At 42.1% G+C, this 26,788-nt stretch overlaps 1 protein-coding gene and 1 long non-coding RNA gene across 2 annotated transcripts in view; one reads left to right on the forward strand and one right to left on the reverse strand.

Annotated features, from left to right (window-relative positions):
- The window catches only part of ELL2 (elongation factor for RNA polymerase II 2), a 71,187-nt gene extending 50,420 nt beyond the window's left edge, over positions 1-20,767 (reverse strand). The window contains exons 1-2 of the mRNA XM_065918138.1: positions 20,476-20,767; positions 1,843-1,890 (exon numbers count right to left, since the gene is read on the reverse strand). Of these exons, the coding sequence (XP_065774210.1) occupies positions 1,843-1,890; positions 20,476-20,634 (207 nt within the window). The 5' untranslated portion in view covers positions 20,635-20,767. The remainder of the gene's footprint in view (positions 1-1,842; positions 1,891-20,475) is intronic.
- A 150-nt stretch (positions 20,768-20,917) lies between these two features.
- The window catches only part of LOC136155962 (uncharacterized), a 109,285-nt gene continuing 103,414 nt past the window's right edge, over positions 20,918-26,788 (forward strand). Inside the window, exon 1 of the long non-coding RNA XR_010660891.1 lies at positions 20,918-20,953. This is a non-coding gene — a long non-coding RNA (uncharacterized lncRNA). The remainder of the gene's footprint in view (positions 20,954-26,788) is intronic.

The raw sequence follows: 26,788 nt of genomic DNA on the forward strand, positions 1-26,788 counted from the left end.
GTCTTCCAACTCCAACAACCATTCATTTGGTTAAAAGCTTATCTGTTAAAATTCAAATGCCCATTTAGATTTAAACCCATCAGTTATTTATACCTAAATTACTTTTATCAGTGAACTCCTCTCAGACAATAGGGTAGGAAGAGAGAAGGGAGCTTGCAAAGATAAACTGGCGAAGCCTGGAAAACTACGAAAGTTTGGGGGATGTGGGTAGCAGATTTCAGAAAAGGAGGGCCGAAATTTCAAATAGAAACTGCCTGCTTTGTAATCGTGCCAAGGGCCTGGGGGTAACAGGTATGCCATACAAGCCATATTCCTTCTGAGACTGCTAAAACCTACATTTCTGAATCAAGAGCTTGGAAGCCTGCACATATTGGTTCCTCATTATTCAGTCTAACCTAGTCCCTCCTAAGAAAATATCCTTCACTTGCATTTCCTTGGCCTCCACTTCCCAAGTGGAGAAGAGGGAAGAGGGAAGAAGCAGACACCAAACAAGCTGTCAGTTGCTAGGGAGGGAAAAGACCTCCTCTTCAAACCCTCCTCTTCTCCCCTGAGTACTGTCCTCTCTACCCAGGTAACCCTTCACTGAAATGGGCAGCCCGGCTGAGCTCAGGAATCCCTGCCTCTAGAACATCCACTTAGATGTTATTGATGCCACTGAAATTTGTAAGAAAATTCAAGAAGCCTTAAGTGAACAACCAAAACTAATACCTCAAGATAGAATCAGCATGCAGTAAAGACCATCTAAAAAGCTATAAAACAAAATTCAGAAGAACAATTGTTCCCATTAGGATCCCATTCATGAACACTCAGTTACTGGGGGAGAAAAAAAGAGGACTTCATTATAAAGCTGAAGCAAACCTCTGACATCCACACACAAACATCTCCTTCAAGTTAGCATTTCACAAGATCTAGAAGTACTCTTAGTTGGTGCTGGATGATACAAGTAATCTCTTGATTCCTGAAGTGTTTTCAAGTTATGAAGTTTAAAAAGATTGTACTTATTCACATTGAATTTTTGCATTTTGTGACATAAAAATTCTCAAGCATATAGATTTATAATAAGCAGGAATAGGATCTTCCCCCCTCAGGTTGCCTTTTCACTACAGCTCTAAAATCCATTTACAGATAGTCCAAATCTCCATACTATGGATAGTATTAGAGACATATTTAGAAATGCATATCAACTTAAGTGAAGGAATGATTGAGTCTACCATTTTATTAATATTAAATAGTAATAATAGTAATTATGAAATAATATTGACACTACTCCTGTGAAGTTTATCATCTATCACAAATACAAAATTCATAGGTCTATTTTATTAGGGGTTATCACTTATTACACTTTCAAGTGCAGTAATGGAACAGACAATGCTTTGTTTATTCTGTGTACTGGAAAAACTCAATTTTCTATATATACATTTTATTTCTTAGTATGTACAATCAAAGAAATAAAGTCCATAGACAACAAAAGTTTGTTCATATTAACAACAATCACATAGTCATAACTTGCCTAAAATTAATGATTCTTTTCAGTTGCTTAATTGTGGTAAATAAAATATAATCTCTTAACACTATGATGTATGTTACACTTCAAAAAAAAGTTAAAAGATCAAATAGCTATGACTTGGAAATAACAACTCTCAATATCTGTATCTGAATTACTTTTGAAATAAATCAAGAAGATAACTCAAGTCTTAAAAGTATCATAAATTTTCATTTAGTCACAAAGTTCACAAAATATGATCGACATTAATATATTAAGAGGCACAGGTGAAAACTAATTTTAAGACTTAAATATAATACTGTGTAAGATTAGATTTTTTGCTAAATAAGAGTACTCACCCCTTGGAGCCCTTGGAATTGAATTGAAGGTCGAAAAGGAATTAAATTCTATTAAAAGAAACATAAGAAACAAACAGATCAAACTTGGTTACTGGACACATAACTAAACGTTTAAACTTTAAGTCTATGCAACTGATCAGTGCTATAGTCCGATCAGTGAAAACCTTTCCATTACATACTTAGGTTTATATGTCATTATATTAAGATGTCTTGATAAATGACACTGCACTATTACTGACAGTACAACCGAGGTGTCTTTTGGCAGTGTGGCTAATCAGGTTTTTGAAAATGACTAACATGATTTGGCAAAAAATGATTAGTGTACTAATTCAATTTTACATTAAAAAAATATTCTTGCTTAGTTTCTTGATTTTTTTTTAAAGAGGTGGAGGAAAGCTAGAGATAATTAAAGGAACCTTGCAAAATCTTAACAGGATGCTAGTATAAAATTAAAACATTTGAGGATGAACTGTGGTTTCCATTTTTCACATTTTTTAAAAATTAAATTTATTTAAAATTGAAGGATAATTGCTTTACAGTGTTGTGTTGGTTTCTGCCAGACATTGCGTGAATCCGCCATAGGCACACCTCTGTCTCCGCCCTCCCAGCTCCCTCCCCATCCCACCCTCTGGGCTGTTTCTTAGAGAGCTCTGGTTTGAGTTCATACAGCAAATTCCTATTGTCTACTTTCCACATGGTAAGGTAGGTTTTCAGTTACCCTGTCCATGTATCCCACCCTCTCCTTCCTTCATTTTCTCACACTTTACCAGAGATAAGTGTTTAGTTGAGAGTCAAACAAGTAACCAGTTCCATCATAAGCTTTTCATCAGGCGAATATAATTTCTAGAACAATGTTTTATTATGAGCTTTGTCCTCTTCCTAACTTTTTATATTTTCTCATAGAGCTATGTATTTAAAAGAAAAGCTGTAATTGTAAATATCTACCATAGTCTCAGGTATAATTTCCTGTACCCAAAATCACCAGTATGGGACTGGTTCACTACTACGGGAATGCTCTCCCAAACTGGTAACAGAAATTCATGGGGAAATCAGATTTGGATAACATTTTAATAGTAACACATCAGCTATTTTTCATACCCTCATATCCAAATTCAATGCACAAAAACAAAAGCAGTGGTTTCTGGTCTCAACTCTACCTTAAAGAAAAATACAGAGGCACCCATGTGCCCCTCCCTTGCCACTCCACATTAACCACTGCTATCAGTTATGTCCCAAAACTGCAGATTGAAGTTTACTGATCAGTATCACAGTAAACTAGAGAGAAATATGGAAAGGATAAGTACTTTAAAAGATAGATCATCGGAATATAAAATCAAGTGGTAGCATTAACTGTCCTGTTATTATTTATAAAAATAGATAAACACCTTGGAGAAAACATAATAGACACTATTACCATTGTTCTACCACCATAAAGATAATTTAACTTTAGACTTATTAGCAGGATCCAAGTACTACTGGTTGACCAAGTTTATTTCTTGGTGTGGGAGATAATTTTTTGTAGTGATTCATTCTAATTCATGGCCTTTTTGAAAATATAAAATACAGATTAATGCTAATTTCAATTTCCTTAGAGGGAGAAAGCCTCACCCAAATGTACATTCCACAGCTAATCCTCTACCAGAAGTAATGGCAGCTTGCCTGCAGAAGCCCTGGGGAGGCTCCTTCACGTGGGGAAGTAGGTGGTCCTCCAGTTGAGGCAACAGAGGTCCCGGTTCTAGATTTCAGAATACTTCAATCAGCCCCACCTCCTGCTCTCTCTTCAAATCCCAAACCCTAAACATCTCTTCTGAGGCTGAAGACACTTTCCTCCCTGACTCCTTGAAGGAAGGTTATCTTCAGCTCACCACTTGAATTTGAACTTCTGTATCAAGTTCATAAAATCTTCTTGGTCAAACAAATGCTAACTTTCCTCAGCTTTCAAACTGCTCACTTCACTGGATATCACAGCTACCGTACACTTGGAGACGCTTGTCCTCCTAGCTCTCTGATCACGCCTTTTATTTCAAAAGCTAGGGCCCTCACTTACTTTCCTCTTGCTACATCTACTCTGTCCTGGAGGCTCACCCTGTCTGTCTGGTGATGACTCTGAATCTCTTCAGGATTCCTCAACTTGGCGTTCCTCCAAAACTTGCAACTTAGCACTTGCCTAGGATATTTGCACCACAAACTCTTAGACAGTAAAACTGGCAAACACTAAACTACTCCTATGGAGAAGGAAATGGCAGCCCACTCCAGTGTTCTTGCCTGGAGAATCCCAGGGACAGTGGAGCCTGGTGGGCTGCCGTCTAAGGGGTCGCACAGAGTCGGACACGACTGAAGTGACTTAGCAGCAGCAGCAGCAGCAAACTACCCCTAGGGCTTCCCTGGTGGCTCAGTGGTAAAGAATCTGCCTGCCAAGCTGTCCAGATGCTGGTTGGGTCCCTGGGACGGGACGACCTGGAGGAGAAGATGGCAATCCACTCCAGTATTCTTGCCTGGGAAATCCAATGGACAGAGGAGCCTGGTGGGCTACAGTCTGCAAGGCTGCAAGAGAGTTGGACAGACTGAGCGACTGAACAACAAACTGCCGCTGCCCCTCACCAAACTGGCACCTCTTTCCTACTTTCCGGCCAGGGTGCTTCTTTGTGGTTCTCCAGACTCACAACCGTAAATTTAACCTAAGAGTCTCTTCTCCTTCTCCTCTCACCACATTTACTTAGGCAATCACACACTACTAGAATCCCAGACTTCCAAATCCAAAGATAATCCAGTTGCTACCCACCTACCTCCCACTATACAAACACAATGGGCCATGTGTCCCATTAATAACTAAGCTGGGACCGTAATCTAGGAGTGTTTTGCCATACTATTTTTTTCCTACTATCTTGGGCTCCACACACATCTGCTACGGCAGATCCAAAAGTTTGGGGGCTTGCCCTTTTATGCACAGAATTCACTTTTTAGTTGGAGAACATTTGAAAATAATTAAATATTAGGTTAAGTGCTGCTGGGAGGTGCAGTAAGGATTCTCAAAAAGGAGAAAAATATGGGTTAGAAGAGATACTAGAAAAGAGAAAAGGCTCATGGAAAAGATGGATCTTTTTTTTTTTTTTTTTAAGCAATTCTGAAAAAACAAACTCCAAGGAAAAAGAGCCCCCTAAACAAAAAAGCAAGGAGATAGGAATGGGTGGTGAGTGGATGGAGGGCAGGTCTCTGGAGGTGTGCAGCGTCCTTTCACATGTGAAACAGGACATGAAGGACGAGAACTGGACCTAGTGATCCCTGGCTAATCTCTTGACCTCAAAATGTGTCTTCAGTTTTAACTTCTATCCACTACTGCATAAATAGGACAGTAATTTAAATTTCCAACCTCAGAATTTCAAAAGGTTTATCACCCTGTGAACTAGCCCTACCCTAATCCCCTCCATTACTCCTTTAGGGATGGCCTTTAAGTCTTGCCTTTGACAGGATAAACAATTGGAGGCTCTTCTGATTTTTGGAATAAGAAAGTGAGTTCCTAAAAGAAATTGCTTCAGGGAAAGCAGCTCTTTCAGTCATGTATAAGAAATAGACAGGGATGAATCGCTAGGGAAAAGGATTAGATATCAGCTCCAGGGGATATTTTATTTAGGAACACTCTGGTGATAAAGGCTTAAATTAGTATGACTTCATTTGGAGCAAACGGGAGATGGTGGAATGAGCAGACATTCCCAAGAAAGGATAAAATTGTGCTGAAGGTCTGAGAATCTCTCTCTCACACACACACACACACACACACACGAAGTAAAGGTGGCTCAGGGCTCTCAATCATCATTTGGGGGCAACCTGCCCCAGACTCTGGAGGAGGAAATGACACTCCAGTATGCTCGCCTGAAGAATTCCATGGACAGAGGAACCTGGAAGGCAGCAGTCCATGGGGTGGCAAAGAGACAGACACGGCTAAGCAACTGAGCATGCATACACACGCATGCCCCAGACACCCTCAAATTAAGCTCAGTTTCTACTTTGAAAGTTCCTAGGCTGCTTCCAGGCCCCTATTACCCAGCACCTAAACAAAGGCCTTCCTCCCCTCCTTCAGTCAGTCAGTTCAGTTGTCAGTTGTGTCCTCCCTGTCCATCACCAACTCCCAGAGTTTACTCAAATCCATGTACGAGTCAGTGATGCCATCCAACCATCTCATCCTCTGTCATCCCCTTCTCCTCCTGTCTTCAATCTTTTCCAGCATCAGGGTCTTTTCCAATGAGTCAGTTCTTCCCATCAGGTGGCCAAAGTGTTGGAGTTTCAGCTTCAGCATCAGTCCTTCCAATCAACATTCAGGACTGATTTCCTTTAGGATGGACTGGTTGGATCTCCTTGCAGTCCAAGGGACTCTCGTGAGTCTTCTCCAACACCACAGTTCAAAAGCATCAATTCTTCCCTTCCTTCAATTCCTTCCAAATGCTCCTCATTCAAATAGCTAGCAGAAGCGTTCTCAGATACCACTTTGCAGTGGGTTCTATCAAAGCAAAACAAACTCCTCACAGAGAAAGCAGATGCTCCAACTACAGGACAAACCAGTCTCATCTTTTATTTCCCAAATGTGGCTCAGCACTGTTAACATTTTTCAGTCTCTTTGTTTTGTAAACGATTTCCTCTCTATTTCTACTTCCTAACTGTTCCTTCAACCTGGCATAACTTCCCTAACACTACTTTGCCAATCCACACTAACCACTTAACATTCAAGTTTAAGATTAATTTCCTCAGCTAGGCTTTCCTTTGCCTGAATCAGGAATCAAAGACTCAGGTAAGTGTGAAAGAGACAGGATGTAAAGCAACAAGGAGTGGTGAATACCTGGGGGATGAATGCCCAACTGAGAAAGGACTCACATTTTAAAATGTTAAACATTTCCTCACCAAACAAAATACTACTGACACCATTTTACTCACGCTGAACTATGCCCACTTTAACTACCACTAGCTATTGTTTCTCCAGATGCTTGTGTCTGTGGTACCACTACATTGAGGTGTATTTTTGCATAAGTTGTCTTACTCCTGGTTGTTATGTTACAGAAGAGTCTAACACATATTTAACTTACAAGTACTTATATGCATTATGCTAAAAAATGTATTATAACATCATGTTGGCTATGGTCTCTTTATATATGCAGTATCCAACTATACACATCATTTACTTTACTACTTGGGGTGGTATAGCACAAACACCACCACTATGCTGGACATCAACTTTGAACTTTCAAGAGTAATTTTGACATTATCCAACCTTTTGCCTGATGACTTGCATTTAGAACCTTACCTCCTGATATGCTTAGAGTTCTAGCTGTATTACTTGATGCCTCAACAAAAATGATAACTTGTTCTTGTTTACATACTTTTGTAATGTACAGAGCATTTTTATACCCATAGCCTCAACTGAGGCCTTCTAAAACCAGCTGTGGGCGGGAGGAAGGCATCATCACTTCCTGTTTCAGAGGGAGATAAGTGAGTTTCCAACAGGCAGAGTTCATTGCTTGAGATCACCCAGCTACTGGTTAGCAGAGCTGGACCTCAAACCCTGCTTTCTGAATCTCAAATACAGAACCCTTTCCTTTTCTTGCCTCTGTAATAGGTTCTCTCCCTGCCCTGAACATGTAAAGGCACTTAAATGCTCATTCAGCTCTTCTGGTGCTTTGTTTCCAAGGAAAATGAATTTCATAAAATCACTGCAATTTTCAAGGTTCCGTTTCTAACTAAATAAAAACTTAAAATTAGTTTTTTCTTTTTTTCCCCCTGTAAGGACCATGCATAGTAAAGGAACATATATAAATATTGTGTTAACATTTTTTATTGAAAAAATAAAACCCTCATCCATGGAGTAGTTGTGGGTGTTTATCTAAACACAATAAACTGGGATTACTGTTACTGATAAACTCTTTTAAGATATCTAACAAGCTAGAAGAGAAAAATATACGAGAGCCTTAAATCCATTATTAATTTTAATCCCAATTTTAGACAAGAAGATGTTAGGTACTATAGTTCTTGAATTTTTTCTTTTTTTTTTAAAGTAACGAGAGACAGCTAGAATGCTATACCACTTTTTATGCATCTGACTACCGTGTTAATAGCAAAGGGACCAGGAATAAGTTCTAAAAGTCAATACCATTATATGTCTCAAGCACATTCCTTTTTTATGTAAATCATTTTAGCCTAATTTTAACTACACAAACATAACCTCAACTCACTGTATATTTTAAAATGCAATCCAGTTTTAAAAGATAAAGTAATTACAGGTGGCCAAATATGATATGGCATGTTTTACAGTAATGTTTAACTTACTAAGTACATTTCCATTACAAATGGAATTTCAGCAGGACTTCAACTTTTGATTTTTAGCTTTAATTAAATATTCGCAGCAAGTAGCTCTTTTGAAAATCAAGTAACTCTATATTTAACTGAATAGTAGTTGAGTTATAAATAAGATAGTGATCTGGTCTCTTCGTCCAGCCAAGAAACACAATGCAGACTGGTACTGACTAGGGTACCCCCTTTAGATAAATAAATGCTTCAAACACCTGATAAAGGTGATGCTTTGTAGTCAAAAGATTCTGTTCAACTCTTATTTGGTTCACTGCTTTTAGAGTTCCTTGAATTAACCCTCTTATTTATTTCTCGGGCATTCTTAAGCTTAGAATAAAAGTGTAGACAATACTAAAATGCTCAAAAGTTTAGTTATGTTCTTGAAAACTGCCTTTATAATAAGTCAACTACTGCAACAAAAACTGCTCTACGACTAAAGAAATCTATGTCCACTTATTCCCAGGGACTATTCCTCGCAATATATCAGGACTGTAAAAGTAATATGTAATTTACTAAGTAATTTTACTATGCAATCTTAACTGTACTGAGTAGTTTTAATTTCTTCTTTAAAATTTTATTTATTTTTGGCTGTGCAGGGTCTTTGTTATCACATGCAGGTTGTGGTGAGTAGGGGCTCTTCTCTAGTTGTGGTGCAAAGCCCTAGTTCCTCTGGGCCTGTAGGATCTCCCCAGACCAGGGATTGAACCCATGTCCCCTGTATTGGCAGGCGGATCTTAATCAGTGGACCACCAGGGCAGTCCCAGCAATTTAAACTCCTGATAGGATTCTTTCAGAGAAGAGAAGGGGCAAGGCTCTGGTTTCTTTGGGGACTAAATAAAAAGAGAGTAGGGAATCCCTGGTGGCTCAGTGGTAAAGAATCCACCTGAGATGTAGGAGACATGGGTTCGATCCCTGGGTCCGGAAGATCCCCTGGAGAAGAAAATGGCAACCTATCCAAGTATTTTTGCCTGGGAAATCCCAGGGACAGAGGAGCCTGGCGGGCTACAGTCCATGGGGTCGCAAGAGTCAGACCAACTTAGTGATTAAACCACCACCACAAGAAGAGAGTTATCCTATAAAAGTTGTTACAAACATCTCTTGATTATTTACATATTGCTCATCCCTCAAGACAAATTAAATCTATGGTTACTTTTACCTTATCAACCACTTTTGGTTTTGTCAACATACAACCATAAGAAATAGACTTCTGGCCTAGAAAAGAGTGATTTCTCCAAGAAACGCATTATACAGGTCTAACTTTATTCTCTAAGGTTAGAGATATACTTGAAATACCTTCAGTTTCCCTTCTGCATCCATCATGGAGCTTTGACTCAAGTTACTTCTTGAATTATGTAAAATTAACCAATAGGTATTTATTAAATACTTTGCTTTTCATCTGAGTACCTAAGCCATATTGTAAGTCATGGTAGAGACAGTGCAAAAAGAAAAAATTCCAAAGTCAAATATAACTTTGGAACTTTGTCAAAACCAGAAAATTTTCTATAAATGGTCATGCACCAGGTGACTGCTTTAAGTGAGATTGTTTTAGGAAATGATTATAGCTACCTAGTTACTATTTATTGAGTGCTTAAAATGTGTCAGGCCAGTATAATCATTTTTACTATCACCTCTGGGAGTTCTCAGAATACCCTTGTTGGGTAGATACTATTATCTGCACTTCTCAAGAAAACCCTGTGAAATCGCATAAGGTTGCACAGCTTTAAAAAGTGACTTGGAGCTCAGACTCTGGCCTGTGTCACTTTAAGAACTGTGATCTTGCCCACTGCTCTAGACAAGTTAGGTTCTCCAACTCCTCCTTAACAACAGCTACATAAAACGTGAAATATCTGAAAGCTAGAGAATTAAGAACTGATAGGAATAAATAGCTTTTGGGGGGAAGCACTGTTTTGGTTTTGCACTACAGCTTAAGGAAAATATCTGGTGGCACCTGGATTTGTTTTCACTTATGCAAGTAAATAGTAAAAAGTATTTATGACTTATCCTGGGATATGATTTGTTTAAGATACATCTTCCTTTCTTTCCTAAAGAGGTACTATACTATTTCAAGAACTTGTGGTTATAATCCTTTAATTTAAGAAGTCATTTAATTCTGTTCTTCAAATCGTCACCTGATAGAATAACCAAAGACTATTCAATAATTATATTTTTAACCGTGGTAATAAAAAAGAAAAAATATAGGTAGGGAAAGAAGAGGAAGGGGAAAAAAAAAAAAAAAAAAGATGGAGCTAAAGCAGAAAATCCCTGGAGAGGAAAATGGCAACCCACTCCAGTATTCTTGCCTGGAAAAGTTCCATGGACAGAGGAGGCTGGTAGGCTGCAGTACATGGGGTTGCAAAGAGTCAGACATGACTTAGTGGCTAACAAAAGCAGAATATAGCACAGGAAATCAGACAGTTAATTCTGAAATAAAATATATTCAGCTCTTGTCAAAGGTGGTAATATGTTTAGAATGATAGTATGAATGTGAAATTTCAGGGTAATCCAAAGCTATCTTTTACTAAATGCCCCCACCACCACCCTGGATCCAAAGAGAAAGAGAGAATCATAAAGTTTCACAAAAGCTGGTATTTTGCTTTCCCAGTCAACCCAAATTTACACATAGGAGAAACTTGTTCTCTGCAGTTTTAGAAGAACCATATTAAAGTGCATATGAAATAAAGAATAATTTTTTTCTAGCCATTACAGCATGGAAAAGAATGAAACATAAAGGAGAGTATCAAAAGGGCAATGAGAAGTAAAAAAACCTGATCTATTTAACATAATCCTTGTTTTTAAAGAGTTTCTGGAAAACTGTAGCTCTCTGATGTAGGCCAAAGTGAAAAAAAATTGTCTAAAACATTACTATTTCATACAACTATTTAAAGGAACATGGAAAGCAAAAATCCAAACTGAACAACGACCTGAAAAGTTAGTTACTGTGAACCAGACCTTATAACAATATTTGAAGCATAATATCCCATCTTTTTTCAAAGAAAGAACTTAATGTAGACTTTATAACTGTGTAAATAAACTTACACATCAAATCTGACTATAAATACAAATAAAGATTTGTTCCTTGTGATCCTGATCTCTAGTAAGGTATAAGGAGAAGCAGTAAAATAAACTTGTATTAGAAGATGGGTATTATTTTTAAAATACTAGAAATTTATAAAATGAAGCATCGACAACAAAGGGAGTTATTAGAAACCTTGAAACTTGGAGACGACATGATCACACTTAAGTGTTTTAAAAAGGTCACTCTGGCTGCTGCACAGTGAATGGACTCCTGGAGGAAGAGTGGAAGCTTGGAGGCTAGCTGGAAGTCCATGGCATTGGTCCTCAAGAGAGATGAGGCTGGCTGGGTGTGGAGTGGTGGTGATGGATGAGGTTAGATTTCAGACATTTGAAGAATGACAGAACTTACTGTAAGGATCAATTAAGTCAAGAAAAGAGGAGATAAATCAAGGTAAACCAGTCAATTACTAGGCAACTGGGAACAAGTGCTGCCATGTACTGAAATGGGGAACAGTCACAAAGATGTAGGTCTGAGGAATGAAATCAAGAACTGTGTCTGGGACTGTTCCGTTTGAGATAACCTCTTACACTTTGATAAAGAGATGAGATGTTGAAAATTGGTGCCTGGAAACAGAGGAAGGTTGGAGCTGGAGATAAACATTTGGAGGTTATTAACATACAAATGACATTTAAATCCTCAGGACTAGACAAGCTCCCCTAGGGAAGTGACGAGAGAGGAAGGAACTAGGATCTCCAACTTCCACAGGCCAGTCCAGCAGAGGATCTTCAGCAGAGGAGACTGAGAATGGGCAGGGCAGTGGGAGGAAAACCAGAAAGTGTCTCTAACAGGAAAGAGCAGTCAACTGGATGGCGTGATACCCAGGTAAGACAGGAACGGAGAGACTCGACACTGGATTTGACAACAAAGGACCTAGTCAGGTGCAATCTCAGGGATGTGACGGACACAACCCAAGTGGAGTGGGCTGGGCAGGGGACAGGAGATGAAAAAGCCAACACTACTTCTCAGATCCATTCACAACTAATCTTTCTCTCTTTAGGTGTCCCCTTGCACACAGACTTTACTGTACTTTTAAATTTAATTTTAATGTCTGCTTGTGACTACTAAGACATGAGTACTTTCTTAAGGCAGGGACCATCACTGACTTATCTAGTGCCTAGTTCTATGCCTGCACATGTCAGAAGATAAACATTGGCTAAATGAATATTTGATAGTTCTAGAAATAATTCCTACTCCTACCTCTTAGTCTTTCATTAAAGAAAAACATTTTTCAACTGAGTTTTAACCACATGGATGTGTTTTCTGGTTATCTGAGGCATCATAGTTTCAGCAATGAAAACCAAAAGCCATGATACTAAGTAAATGTCTTTTTAAAAATTATGCTAAGACTTAAGTTTACAGGTAAGCATATTTGGATCCTAAAGTATCTCAGAGACTATTATTAGAAAGTTCAAGCCTAGTTCCTTCCTTGTACCAGCTCACTGTTAATGAGAAAAGTCTTCTAGCCAAGGTTATCTCTATGGACCATGAACCAAATGATCATAACTAGTCTATGACAATGTATATGTATAACAAAAGCTTCATGTACTCATGATTATTTTTTAGCTTGTTTTTCACAAACTGTCAAACAAAAAGAATCAAAAACATTGAAACAAAAATGAAAGTAATCTGGAAGTGAAAACACTGACCCTTTCAAGGCCTTTAGGAATCATTTTAAAATGATGTCTGAAATGTAAATCCAGGAACATTATAGAGTTACTTAATGTTTCAATAATTACTTGGGACAGAAACCACGGAAGGTCTGATCTTCATGTAAAAATCAAATTCAATTTTCATATTATCTGTACTCTATGACAGTCTTAAGTGAAATTTATAGAGAAGGTTATTGAATAAAGGGAGCCTACAAAAATACAAACAAAAATTTTAAATACCTGTTCAGAACCAAAATTTCTTCTACCTAGTAATTTCAACTTCCCCCAAAACATCACCAATCCCCCAAATTTCCACCCAAATGGAAAAGTTTGAAACATGTAAATAGTATGGCATTGTTCTAGTCTAGACTTAGACCCAAATATACTTCTCAGATATAGAACAGCTAATCAAACCTAAGTCTCCTCATCACCAAAGGACTGAGTGAAGAATATGGTACTTTCTCTCCCCCACCCTATCCTACCCTCCCACTGCTTCCAATTTCTCTAAGGGTACCCTCCTAGTGCTGATGGCTAGAAATTTCAATTCAACCCTGTTCTTATAAAACCTGGTGTTACATTCCATAGATTCTATTCATCTATAGTATCTTGTCTCCCACTGTATTCCTTACATTCCACTCCTCTGATCTTGACCATGTACTTCTTCCTAACTTGTCTACTTCCTTCCAGATGCATCTTACATTAATCATGCACAGAGTCCAGAGTAATCTTAAAGTATTAGCTCAATCACCTCAACTTTCTAATTAGTGTCTTCCCAGTTTTAACAGAGTAAACTCCAATCTGCTCCAGTCTTGCTTTCCTCTCTTAAATCCAGTTATATTTTTTGCTGAACACGAGGGTAAGAGGACCAGGGTCTTCCTTGCAATTCTCAAAGCCTGATTTAGCTTTTCCACTTCTGCCCCTTCCTTGCCTGTCCTTCTGAAGATGTGATTCCCTCATCTAGTCTCTGCCTGTTAAAGCCCTTTAAGATCCAAAGCTGCTGTTTAGACCAATAACATATAGGAACCCCAACAAGAAAAAAAACTTACGTTATCTATCTAACAACCTAGTTATTAAACTAGTAGCCAAGTGCTCTGACTACTGAGTTCCATTCAAGGTGCTAATTTGATTCATGAATTTTTAAGGAGCATATACGTGTGTGCTAAGTTGCTTCAGTCATGTCCAACTCTGTGCAACCCTATGGACTGTAGCCCACAAGGCTCCTCTGTCCACGGGATTCTCCAGGCAACAATCCTGGAGTGGGCTGCCATCCCCTCCTCCAGGGGATCTTCCTGACCCAGGGATCGAACGCGCATTTATTATGTCTCCTGCATTGGCAGGTGGGTTCTTTATCATTAGCACCACCTGGGAAACCCTTAAGGGGCATACAGTCTAATTAATGAGATTCCCTCTTCTTATATCCTATATTAAACTGCTAGCTGTGAAATTCCAGGTTTGGCCTTTGCAGGTAAAGTATTAGTGGAGGCCCTTAAACCAGTTCTTCCTAAAGATTTAACATGGCTATCAAGAGCCATAAGGTCACAACCAAAATTGGAGATAGGCAGATAAACTGAAAGGAGGGGAAGGAAGAGAGGGAAAGAAAAGAAAGCAATTTTCATGGTAAATCTGACCTGATTTATGCCAGGTTTTTCCAGCTTAAATTTGGCTGTAGAGACAGTCATTAATTTACTGTATCCTACTCCAGACCTGATTTTCTAGATTTCAGCATTAAGTCATGGGAAACATCCTATGGAGCTGAGATATGCAGGCAAGTCAAATGTGCTGCGAGCATACACATGCTGTCTTCTCTATTCTAAAACTCTACTCATCTTACACAAAGAAATGCCCATTTCATCACATTTTAGGGACATCTTCTTGAATACTCCAAATACATTTGACCCAAACTGGCAAATACTTGGGCTGAACTCTGATGCTAGGCTCCTGATCCTCTCTGTAGTCACTGCAAATTGTTAAAAATGACCCAGCACAGCTTCCATAGTTTCCCCCCCCCCCCCAAAAAACAAGTGCAAATAGAAAGGTTGGATCTGGTGATTGTCCTTGATAAGCTTTCCTGTAAATCATTCCAAGAATTTTACACCCCTTTCCTTTTAAATTCTCTTCTTGAACACATTCCAATCCTTCACATATGTTCTTTCTTTCTCCTCTCAATTCTGGTGCCAAGGTTCCCTGTCTATCCCTTCAGGCAATCTGGCCACTGCTTTTCACTAGGAGGCTTTTTGCACTGAACACCTGATCATCTGAATAAACTTTTCACTTATTGCAAAATGGGGCAGAGATTTGACTTTACCTGATACAAAGCTTTTTCAGATCAAGTTCAGCCTCAAGATGGGTTTAAGTTAAGTCAGTAAGATTAACCTATTTAAATTAAAACTGGCTATATGAAAAAACTGCAACAGAAGGACTCTGCTAAGGCAAACCTTATTGTTTTACTTAGTAAACATGTCAGCACAGTGGCAGCTCTGTGCTGGCAGGTCTGGATGCTTGAGTGGTACCCTTAAGAACAGGTCCTTCTGTATTTATTAACAGCAGATTATTGAACACATACGTACACATCCAGAATTGTCTGAGGGCAGGCACAAAAAGGGAAGAGACAGGAAAAAGTAAGGCATGTGTCTTTTTGTGCCTTAAACCACGATGGATCAAACGCTGATAACTTTACTTGGTAAAAAGAAAGGAGAGGAGAGGATATCTCCTACCCCATGACCTGCGGGATGAGTGATTTCATAAGATCATGGAACACATTAAAGGGAACTATGATGAAGGACAGTAACTTCAGAGGTTTAAATAAGACTTTATGCTTTGACTAGAAATAACAGAATCTGGTAATACTGAATGAGACTGAATTCCTCATACAAAATTAAATGTAAGTGTATTTGCACACATTTTCAAAACACTATTATTTTCCTAGAAGACACTCATCAAAGCAGGAATTTATTTAAAGCCAATAACTGGATTTGAAAAGAGAATGCATTAACAGAACCCTTAAAGCATCTCCTTTCTCATGCTCAGGCACAGAGAATGAATGGCTCCTGCCTAGAGATGCATCTATGCAAGACTTTTGCGTAATAGTTGGACAAACATGATAGTATTATTTAAGCCATCACCTTTGAAACTTTGAGTAAACATTAAAAAAAAAAAAAAATCAACAGGCTCAGCAATGGCAGACTCTGAAAACAATATTTTGGTAAGGTTTTTGTTACTGCAAAATGACTTACTCAAATGTCAAAATAAAGCCAGTTACACATTACTGAAGGAATTGGCTAAAATAAGCTTTAGAATTTTAGGGTTTGATTTAAAACACTTTTAAGATATATCTGGGAGAAATATGTAATTATAGTAACATATAAAATGTATTTAAATGTATAGGGATTTAAATTAAATCATTTAAAATGTATAGGGATTATATAGACCATAAATTCAGACATGAATTAGAATGCCTATAAAGTTGTAATATGTGATTTTGTTTAGTAACTTGTAACTTCATTCAAAATAAACTATGGGGGGGGGAAGTAGCTGTGCAATATATACTAAATATCTGTATCAGTATTCTGAGTTCATTCTGCAAACCATGAAAATAACTTTCCAATTAATACTTTTTTGTATATGATCAACTGGAAACTTTCTGTATGCAAACTGAGTGAAAAACAACTTTTAGGAGATATTTACTCCAACTATAACTCCCTGAACTCACAATGTCTCTATCCCCCACCCTAATCTCTGTTTAAAAGGTTCCCAAATGGCATTTTTCATTTCTTCTCTAAAAATAGAAAACTTGAGTAATGAAGGTCAATTAGGTTTGTTTGTCTTGAAACAGTGAGGAATTGTTTCCAATTAAAGATTCTGTTTCCATGGACTCTAATAATTTCGGATACTTGCCCAATTACATCTAGAGAACTTCTGTATTTAGCCTAAGTCATAGTTTCCTAAAATTCCTAAATGTACCTCCCTGCAGTCTTAGGTCAGGTAGGTTAATTTAGGAAAATCCAATGGACAAAATAATCTGGATAAAAATAACTCTGATGCTTAATTTAGGAAATTAACCTCTTGAAGTTTCTGGGTCTTAGAAAGTCATCACAAGAGGAGGAATAACAGTCATAACCTTGCATAGGCCAACACTTGGGAGGCCACTTGTCAAGCATCAAGCACCTTCCTATCAAGTACAGGAATGGTAGGGAAAGTTTCACATGAGAGGTCAAAGCTATCCTACCCCTCCTCCCCCTACCCCATTCCAAATGCAGCTACAATTTAAAGTAAGGAGCCCTACTTTGATAAGGGTGGAAAGTGTAACAGACCAAGTATGTATCATTCTCCTGGAGGACAAAAGCTGGGCCATCTGCCCACTGCTGGCAGCTTTACTGTGATGGGGGAGCCCCGTTCGGCCTGAGTCAGGAGGAGGGGCCCTGTGGGAGGTTTGGCTAAACACACCATTTTTCAGCTGTCAGAAGTTCCCAGTCTTACCCCGATTCCTGCTTTATCAAGTCCCTTAAAGTGTTTCCGTGGCCAGAGTGACAGTGAGGCCTGGGGACGGAACTGGTTAAGTCAGAAACGAGGCTGGGACCAACCGTAACTGTCAGATCAGTTTACTTCTTCCTCCTCTCCCTGCATATTACCACTTTTACTACCAGCCTTCCAGAAGAAAAGGCACCCAAGGACTACACTCAGAAAGGTAGAAGGGCAATGTTGTGAAGTAATTAGCCTCCAACTAATAAAAATAAATGAAAAAAAAAATTTTTTTTTAAATTAAAAAAAAATAAAATGACCAAAAAAAAAAAGAAAGGTAGAAGGGCTTGAAAAAGTCTTCTCCCGTTCCCTTCTCTGCCTCTGTACAGACTAACCAGACCTCTTAATTTGCATACACAGAGATGGAAACAGACAGTAATAATATTCATAGGCAACAGAAGTAGTCAGGAGTAAGGAAAGCCATTGACTTTGGTACCTTTGCCTATAAAGTGAACATAAATAATCAAGAACTAAGCAGTGGGCTGGAAGAATTTTTGATCTGCTATTTCTTAAGACAATGGCATATAAATGTGGGGGCTTTTGGACTCAAAGCATTCTAAAATTTAATCCCAAGCACGAAGCGCTAAGGTGTAGGAGGCAGAAACCAGGGGAGGAAAACAAATAGCACTCTCTTCTTGGGTGCCAGCAGTCAAGCAGGTCAGGGCACGCTGGGTGCTCCTGTCGCTTCAGCCTCCCTGGGGAGCACCCCTTCCCTGGGTGGCCTCCTCACCCACCCGCTTCTTCCCTCTGATCCAGTCTCTCAGTCTTGCTGTAATCAGCTGTACGGTTTGCCAGTTGTCCTCCAAGATGGCTGGCTGAACCACTGCCCCCAGAGGTGCCTCCCCACCCCTGTGTGTCAGTTATCTGCTCCCTGGGTCTGTTTCTGACTGCAGGTTGGCCTCCTCCGGCTGACTCCTTCCTCTCCGGTTTCTGAGCGTTTTTTCCTCTTTACATACCCTGACCTACCTTCTTCCCTCTTGTCACTCCTTCCACGCCCTCCCCTAGGAACAGAGACAGACTTATCTCTCCATCTTGCAGGGCTGAGTTTCTCTCCACTGTCTGCCCGCCTATCTGGCTTCCCGCACTCGGGGCCTCGCACTCCATGCTGGCGCTGCTCTCTCCCCTGCAGATGCACCTGTCTACGAGTAGCTACTGACACAAGCAGTTTTTCTTTATTTCCTCGCCTTCCTACTGCTGAGTATACATTGACTTCCCAGTTATACCTGAGACCTTTCCCCCCCCTGAGATTTCACAGGTGTGTGCAAGGCTTCTCCTTGTGCACGCCCTCCTCCCTGCACTCCTGTAGTTTTTGTAGTCTCTGGTGGGTAACACATATGCCCTGGAATGTACATTCATGCGCCCACTCAATCTGTGAGTGCCATCTGCGGGCATGTCCCTGAGTGTCTCCTGCTGTTTACACGTACACTGTTAGGGGAGTTCTGGCACTTCTCGAGCGGTGCACAGCCGCGTGCTCCCCCTGCGTGCAGCCTTCTGTATGGGGGCGCCTCTGAAGGTTAAGTCTCCCTTGGCCCAGGTTCACACCTCTCCTGCCGTTTTGCATATGGCTCTGGGCCTTCCTTCGAAGCATTTAAAGTGCCTGGCACTAGTGGGAGCTCAACAGATGTTAATTCCTTTCTCCACTTTTATCTGAACAACTGTGTGTGTCCGGGTGTCCTCCCGGCCTCTGCGCCTGCTTTATGAGATCAGTTAATCGGTGCGTGTTTCCTTGGCATGGGCTCGGCTCTTCGTCGGGATGCCCTGCGGGTTCTCTCCTCCACGGATGTCTCTCTTCTCGGAGCGACTGTTAACCGGTCTCTCAGATGATCTATGCCTTCCCTTTCACGATGCGTCCACTCTGCCTCCCTCACCCACACACGGTACTGCATGGCCATAAACGGCGTCCCCAGGCACTCCGCTTGCTGCGTCCCTTGGCAGTGCCTTCCACCCTCTCTCATTTATTTTTTTAAAACCTGCAAACGCGTTCCTTGGTTTGTCCTCCAACCGCCGAGTCTGTGAGCCTTCGCTGAGCTCGAGTTGTGCGTGTGTGTGTCCACGGGTCTCTCTCCGGAAGGCGGAGCGGGGTGCGACACCCGAGTCTGCCCAGAATGCTGTGTAACCACCTCCCCAAGCCCCGCACCCCGATCCCGGTCTCTCTCTAGGTCAGTGAGTCCGCCCCAGCCGCGAGCGACGCGTCTTTGGGGGATGCGGAGCCACCGAGAATCCTCCTCTCTCGGGGACCGAGGTCCTTGCTCCCGGGTGAGCGCTGTGTGTGTGTGTGTGTGTGTGTGTGTGTGTGTGTGTGACTCCCCGGTTCTCTGGGAACGCGAAGCGCCCCTGTGCCCGACTCCCTCCAAGTGTAAGGTGTGCCCCCCTCCGCCCGCGGACGCGGAGCGCCCGTGTCAGCCTCTGCGAGTACACGGTGGGCACCCACCCCACCCACCCCTCCACGCCCCGTACGCGACCGCCCGTGTGGCCCCAAGTGCCTGCGGTAAGTGTGTGTCCCACCTTCACACGCGGAGCGCCTGGGTCCCGGTCTCTCCGCGGCTCTACGGTTAGGACTCTCCCCCTCACCCCACCAAAAGCGGACGGCTAGTGCCAGCCGGTCCTCTCCGTTCGGTATCTGGACGCTGCCCTCCCCCCATCCACCCCCAAACGTCGTGGGGGCAGAGGAGCCATCTCACTCGTCTCTTCCCTGGTTGCCTCTCTCCCTCAGCGGGACCGAAAAGGCTAGAAAAGCCCCGCGGGCGCCGTCGGAAAGTCCCCGCGGCTCAGGGGCTGCGGCGGCCTCGGCCCCGCCGCCAGGGGCCGCCCGCCCGCCCGCTCGCCTCCCCCGGCCACACGCCCCGGCGCCCGGCCGGCCCCGGACGGTGGCGGCCGTCAGCCACCCTAGCCCGGCCCTGCCCGGCCCCACCGCGGCGCGCGCGGACGGCAGCCGAGGCGAGTCACCGCTCCGCCGGCCCCGAGCCAGGTGCCGCCGGGTCGGACAGGGGGCGGCGCGGCCGGGGACGCCCTCTCCCCTCTGTCCGAGCCCGGGCCGGCTCAGCCGCCCGGCCTCACCTTGTGGCTCTGGTAGGTCTCGAGCGCGCGGATCGCCGTCTCGGTGAGCTTCACATGCAGTACGGTGATGTGGTCCTGTCCCAGTCGCCCGCACGACAGCCCGTAACGCTGCTCCTCCCGCAGGCCCGCCGCCGCCGCCGCCGCCCCCCCCGCCGCCATCTTAAACTCCCCGGGGTGCCGCCGCCGACGCCGCTCGGGCTTCAGCCTCCACTGCGGCCGCGGCTGCTCGGGCGTCTGCAGCCGCCGCCACAGCTACGGCCATCCCGCTGCTGACGTACTGTCATATACTGCGCGCAGGCCAGACCTCCGGCGGCCACGGCCGCCGCCCGCCCCGCCCTCCGGTCTCGCGCCCCGCCCCGGGCTCGTCTCATTGGCCCCCGGGGCTCCTTAGGACCGCCCTTATTGGCCGCCTCCCACTCTCACGGGGGCGGAGCTCAAAGTCGCCGGAGTTTTGCTCCCGGGACGGGACGTCCGAGAGGTGAGAGGCTGACGTCGAGGTGACGCGCCAACTTAATCACACCTGACGTCACGCCTGGTGGGCTTGCCTCACTGGCGGCCATTGGCCAGGCTGGTTTGGGGGTGTTTGTGGGGGAGCCTCCTGCTAGTTTAGGGTGTCCAGGTTGCCTGGTCTGATTCCCTGGAGTCCGAGCCCCGCTCCTTGAGGGGTACAGAGAGCTGGGAGTGTAGGGGGGGAGACTCTCTTCCTGTGCTGGTGGTCCTTGGAGAGGGAGATTCCCTACCCCAAATTGGTGGCCAAGTAAGGACTTCGTTCCCCGACGGCTGCTTTAGCCTGTGGAGTAGGATGTGTGCGTATGAGGGAAGCTCGCAGTCACTTGTGGAGAGTCGCTCCTCAGAACTCGTCGCTTTGATGAGCGGCTGGAACTGGGGAGAAGGACGCTCTTCTTCATCATTTGGCCCGAAATTTGAAATTAGCGAGTTGGCCCCCGGCTTTGAAGAATTCTGCTAGATTGTGTGAAGCCTCTTAACGAACGTGAAACTAGCTTAGGAACCAGTGCCTGACGCTTTGGTGCTGTGGGCACAGCAGAAAACGGAAATTGAAGGGTTTTCCCACGCCGTGCCCGGTTGCCATCCTGGAGAGAGAAATGTATTCCGTTCCTTTGGACTTCTCCAAAGTAGGCGCAGGGTTGTGTATAAATTATGCATGCACGCATGGGACTTGGGGCGGCACTTAGGGTTTTCCTTTCGAAGGGCAGTAGGAGAGTTTAAGTGGCCTTCACTTATATTAAGAGACACAGCGACATCATGCCCCGGTTTAGTCTGAGTTCTGTCCGTTTCATTTGACAGGGAGGTGTTTGAGCTGTTGCTATTAAGTGGAGGAGACTGGCGTGTGAGGGGGTGAGGAGGCTGGGCGCACTTTCCGTTCCTCGCGACGCTCCGTGTGTGGGCGTGGCTAAGGGAAGACGCCTAATCCCGAGCGCTCTTCAGCGCTGCGTGTGGATCGACTGGACAGGCTTCCCGTCAGACGATGAGTTAACCGGGGATCAGCGACGCCAGATATTAAAAAAGCAAGCTATTCAAAGGCTTGAAACTACTGCAAGGTCTTTTTTTTTTTTTAATTACTTAAAAAAATTTTGAGACTCTTTTTTGTTTCCCTCAGATTATAAAACTCCGTTGCGTTTGACAGGGATTTCCCCAGAAAAAAAATGTATAGGCATTTAATCAGTGTTTCCCATACTTTTAAATTGGATAGTGCCATTATTTTTTTCCAGACAGGTCCAAGGGGGAGTTTTCCATGATTCACCTCCCGCTTTTAATCAATCCTCTACCGTTCATGCACACTACCTCTTGATTCAGACCCTTGAGCCTTACAGATGACAGAACAGATTACAGATTCGTCCTGTAAACAAATTACTGAACGAATCCTTCTTCCATAGAATATGGGTTAAGTGGAAACGCCTGTATTAAGTGTTGTTACCAGGAAAGCATTTTTGAAATGGACTTAATTTCAATCCACTAGATTCTGCTAGCTGTTAAGACATGATTAACACTTGTTAATCTAGTTTACTAGTGTTTAACTATCTTAAATTCATTAAATAAACCAGGCAATCACAAAATAATTTAAAAAGTAATTTCATACTTGAATTATTCTTTTCTCCTGTTGGCTTTACTTTAATAGGGAAGGACTGACCACATATCCAAAGCTTTAATTATTTGGGGGTGGGGGTGGGGGAGACTGACCAGAACAAGTAAAACCTGTATACCATTCCTTTTTTGGTGAAGGTGGGTAAATCCCCGCCCACATGGCATCTTAACTTGGCCTCCTCTTACTCAGAACTTCTGATGACATCCATAGGGTGGGGAAGGAGTGGGGAAGGGTGGTTTTCACTGTAGTTTTTAAATGTCTGACCTGCAGGCACTTAATAGAAATTGATTTTTTTTTCTTAGTTGTGATAAGAAAAAATTTTTCATGCTGTATTTTAGTGAGTAACCTAATCTTTCAGCGAGTATTACAGTATATTATTGTAGTGAGTTAATGTTTGTATTTTCTCCCTTTGGAGCATTTCAACTGTGGAAGGAAGCAATGACCATGTGTTAATACAAAGTAATAGGGTAATCCAGTTATGTGTTTCTTCACTACAAAGTACACATTATGCCTGCCTGAATCTGTTGGGCAAGTTGTGATGCTGATAAGGGTAATTCTTTCTCAGGGGGCTGATGAAAGTAGCTCTTTGGGAAGTTTGCCATTTTATAGTTATTTTCAGTTTCTTGTTATTACTCAGTTTCATTGACAAACAATTATTGAACGCTAAATAAATGTAAAATGCTGTGGAATATTTAAAAATTAAACAGCATAGACTCTTATTTAAAGGGATTTTCTGTTTGAATATGGGGAAGGAACCAACAAACTCAAAGCAAAGAGATTAGAGAATTAGTAAGTGCTAAATTTGGGTGGTAGAGTTTATGAGCTTAAACTTCAAAGAAAGAGTCTGGAGAAGTTTTGTAGAGGTGTAGACCTTGAACATTTTTTGTGGTTTTAGTAGATTCTAGATAAGTAGAGCTGGTATAGATGGGGAGGGGCCAGCTAAAAGTGATCTTAATGATGATTCTAGCTAAACTCATTCATTTTATGAATGAGGAGGCTGAGACACCATTAATTTAAAAGCAAGCTGCCTAATCTATTACAACTAGAAGAGGCAGAGTCTGCATCAACTCTTTTAGTATTGTTCTAGTCACTATTTAGACTGAGGTAGCTATTGTTTAGACTTAATAACTGAGAAGAAATCTCTTATATGATAATTCAGTGCAGAAAAAAGGCTAAAAGGAAGTGACCTGGTTCTGGACCTGCTCTATCTCTCATGTCTAGTGTGCATTGCAGACAGAGGTTGTGTGAACATTAAGGCCACCACTGGCCTTCAAGTGCTGGGTCACCCCTCTTTCTGAGTTGCCATGTATTTAATGACAGTTTCTCACTTCTCCTTTGAAACTGAAGTCACCAATTCAGGTGCCTTCAGGGACCATTAGGTACCCAAATAAGCCAGACAGTATGCCATAGGTACTGAAGGTGCTGGACCGTGGTGAGTTATGGGTGATTAAAAGGCTCAGTGACTTTCTGGTCTGGCTGTTTGCTGCTAGGGGCATGCAGGGGCCCAATGTTGTCTGATGTTGTAATTTTTCAAGAAAAGCTGTAAATCAAACATTTTTACATGAGCTTTCTAAGTTTATATTGGCACCTAACATTTTGTGGACATTAAAGTTGCTTGGCCTGAGTTAGCTCACAGCTTTCTAGTTTTCAATCTCTGCTGTAATGCTTTTCAGTGTGGAAAGGCCTTTCTGTCTTATATTGATACATATCTTAGTACTTTTGAGAGTTATTTCTTAAAGCCACTTATAGAATAGTTCCTACTAATGTGTTAATCCAATTTGAAGATATTAGTAGGAACTATTAAAAAATGGGCTCCTAAATCACTGCAGATGGTGACTGTAGCCATGAAATTAAAAGACGCTTGCTCTTTGGAAGAAAAGCTGTGACTAACCCAGATAGCGTAATAAAAAGCAGAGACATTGTTGACAAAGGTCGTCAAGTCAAAGCTATGGTTTTTCCAGTAGTCCAGTATGGATGTGAGAGTTGGACCATAAAGAAGGCTGAGGGCCAAAGAATTGATGCTTTTGAGCTGTGGTGTTGGAGAAGACTCTTGAGAGTCCCTTGGACTGCAAGGAGATCAAACCAGTCAATCCTAAAGGAAATCGGTCCTGAATATTCATTGGAAGGACTGATGCTGAAACTGAAGTACTTTGGTCACCTGATGTGAAGAGCCAGCTCATTAGAAACCTTGATGCTAGGAAAGATTGAAGGCAGGAGGATGAGGATGAGATGGTTGGATGACGTCACTGACTCAATGGACGTGAGTTTCAGCAAGCTCTGGGAGATGGTGAAGGACAGGGAAGCCTGGCATGCTGCAATCCTTGGGGTCTAAAGAGTTGCACACGACTGAGCGACTGAACAACAACAGCATCTTAATACAAGGCAGTAATTTCTATTATGAAAAGAGAACACAGAACCTTACAGAATTATAGCTGAGCTCTCTGGAGGAATATCCAGATGCGAATTCTTTCCCCTTGGAATTCTCTCTTCCTTATGCCTCTTTGCCTCCTATTGGGTTTGATCCCACAGCATTGCACTGCTCTTCCTTCAAGACTTTACCCAGTCCTGTGCAAAAATCTGCTCCTTTCCTTGGACACAACTGAAGTAGTAGTTTTATGGTTGTACAGGAACTTCACCAAATGTTCATAGCGAATAAGGGTGCAGTACCTACAGGAGGCACATAAATATTTGTTGCCTAAACACAGATTTTCTCTTACCTTGGATGTGGAGTATCTCTTTACGGCTGCTCCAGCAAAGCGCAAGGCAAATTTGGCCTTGGAGTACAGAATGAAGCAGGGCAAAGGCTAATAGAGTTTTGCCAAGAGAACGCACTGGTCATAGCAAACACCCTCTTCCAACAACACAAGAGAAGACTCTACACATGGACATCACCAGATGGTTAACACCAAAATCAGATTGATTATATTCTTTGCAGCCAAAGATGGAGAAGCTCTGTACAGTCAGCAAAAACAAGACCAGGAGCTGACTGTGGCTCAGATCATGAACTCCTTATTGCCAAATTCAGACTTAAATTGAAGAAAGTAGGGAAAACCACTAGACCATTCAGGTATGACCTAAATCAAATCCCTGATGACTATACAGTGGATGTGAGAAGTAGATTTAAGGGACAGAGTGCCTGATGAACTGTGGACAGAGGTTCATGACATTGTACAGGAGACAGGGATCAAGACCATCCCCATGGAAAAGAAATGCAAAAAGGCAAAATGGTTGTCTGAGGAGGACTTACAAATAGCTGTGAAAAGAAGAGAAGCGAAAAGCAAAGGAGAAAGGGAAAGATATTCCCATTTGAATGCAGAGTTCCAAAGAATAGCAAGGAGAGATAAGAAAGCCTTCCTCAGCAATCAATGCAAAGAAATAGAAGAAAACAATAGAATGGGAAAGACTAGAGATCTCTTCAAGAAAATTAGAGATACCAAGGGAACATTTCATGCAAAGATGAGTTCAATATAGGACAGAAATGGTATGAACCTAACAGAAGCAGAAGATATTAAAAAGAGGTGGCAAGAGTACACAGAAGAACTGTACAAAAAAGATCTTCACAACCCAGATAATCATGGTGGTATGATCGCTCACCTAGAGCCAGACATCCTGGATTGTGAAGTCAAGTGGGCCTTAGAAAGCATTGCTACGAACAAAGCTAGTGGAGGTGATGGAATTCTAGTTGAGCTATTTCAAATCCTGAAAGATGATGCTGTGATAGTGCTGCACTCAATATGCCAGCAAATTTGGAAAACTCAGCAGTGGCCCAGGACTGAAAAAGGTCAGTTTTCATTCCAATCCCAAAGAAAGGCAATGTCAAAGAATGCTCAAACTACCACACAATTGCACTCATCTCACACACTAGTAAAGTAATGCTCAAAATTCTCCAAGACCTGCTTCATGTCTTGTACATGCTTCAGCAATACGTGAACTGTGAACTTCCAGATGTTTAAGCTGGTTTTAGAAAAGGCAGAGGAACAAGAGATCAAATTGCCAATGTTCGCTGGATCATCAAAAAAGTGAGAGAGTTCCAGAAAAACATCTATTTCTGCTTTATTGACTATGCCAAAGCCTTTGACTGTGTAGATCACAATAAACTGTGGAAAATTCTGAAAGAGATGGGCATCCCAGACCACCTGACCTGACTCTTGAGAAACCTATATGCAGGTCAGGAAGCAACAGTTAGAACTGGACATGGAACAACAGACT

Source organism: Muntiacus reevesi, chromosome 1, assembly GCF_963930625.1.
Source record: "Muntiacus reevesi chromosome 1, mMunRee1.1, whole genome shotgun sequence".
Classification (NCBI taxonomy): domain Eukaryota; kingdom Metazoa; phylum Chordata; class Mammalia; order Artiodactyla; family Cervidae; genus Muntiacus; species Muntiacus reevesi.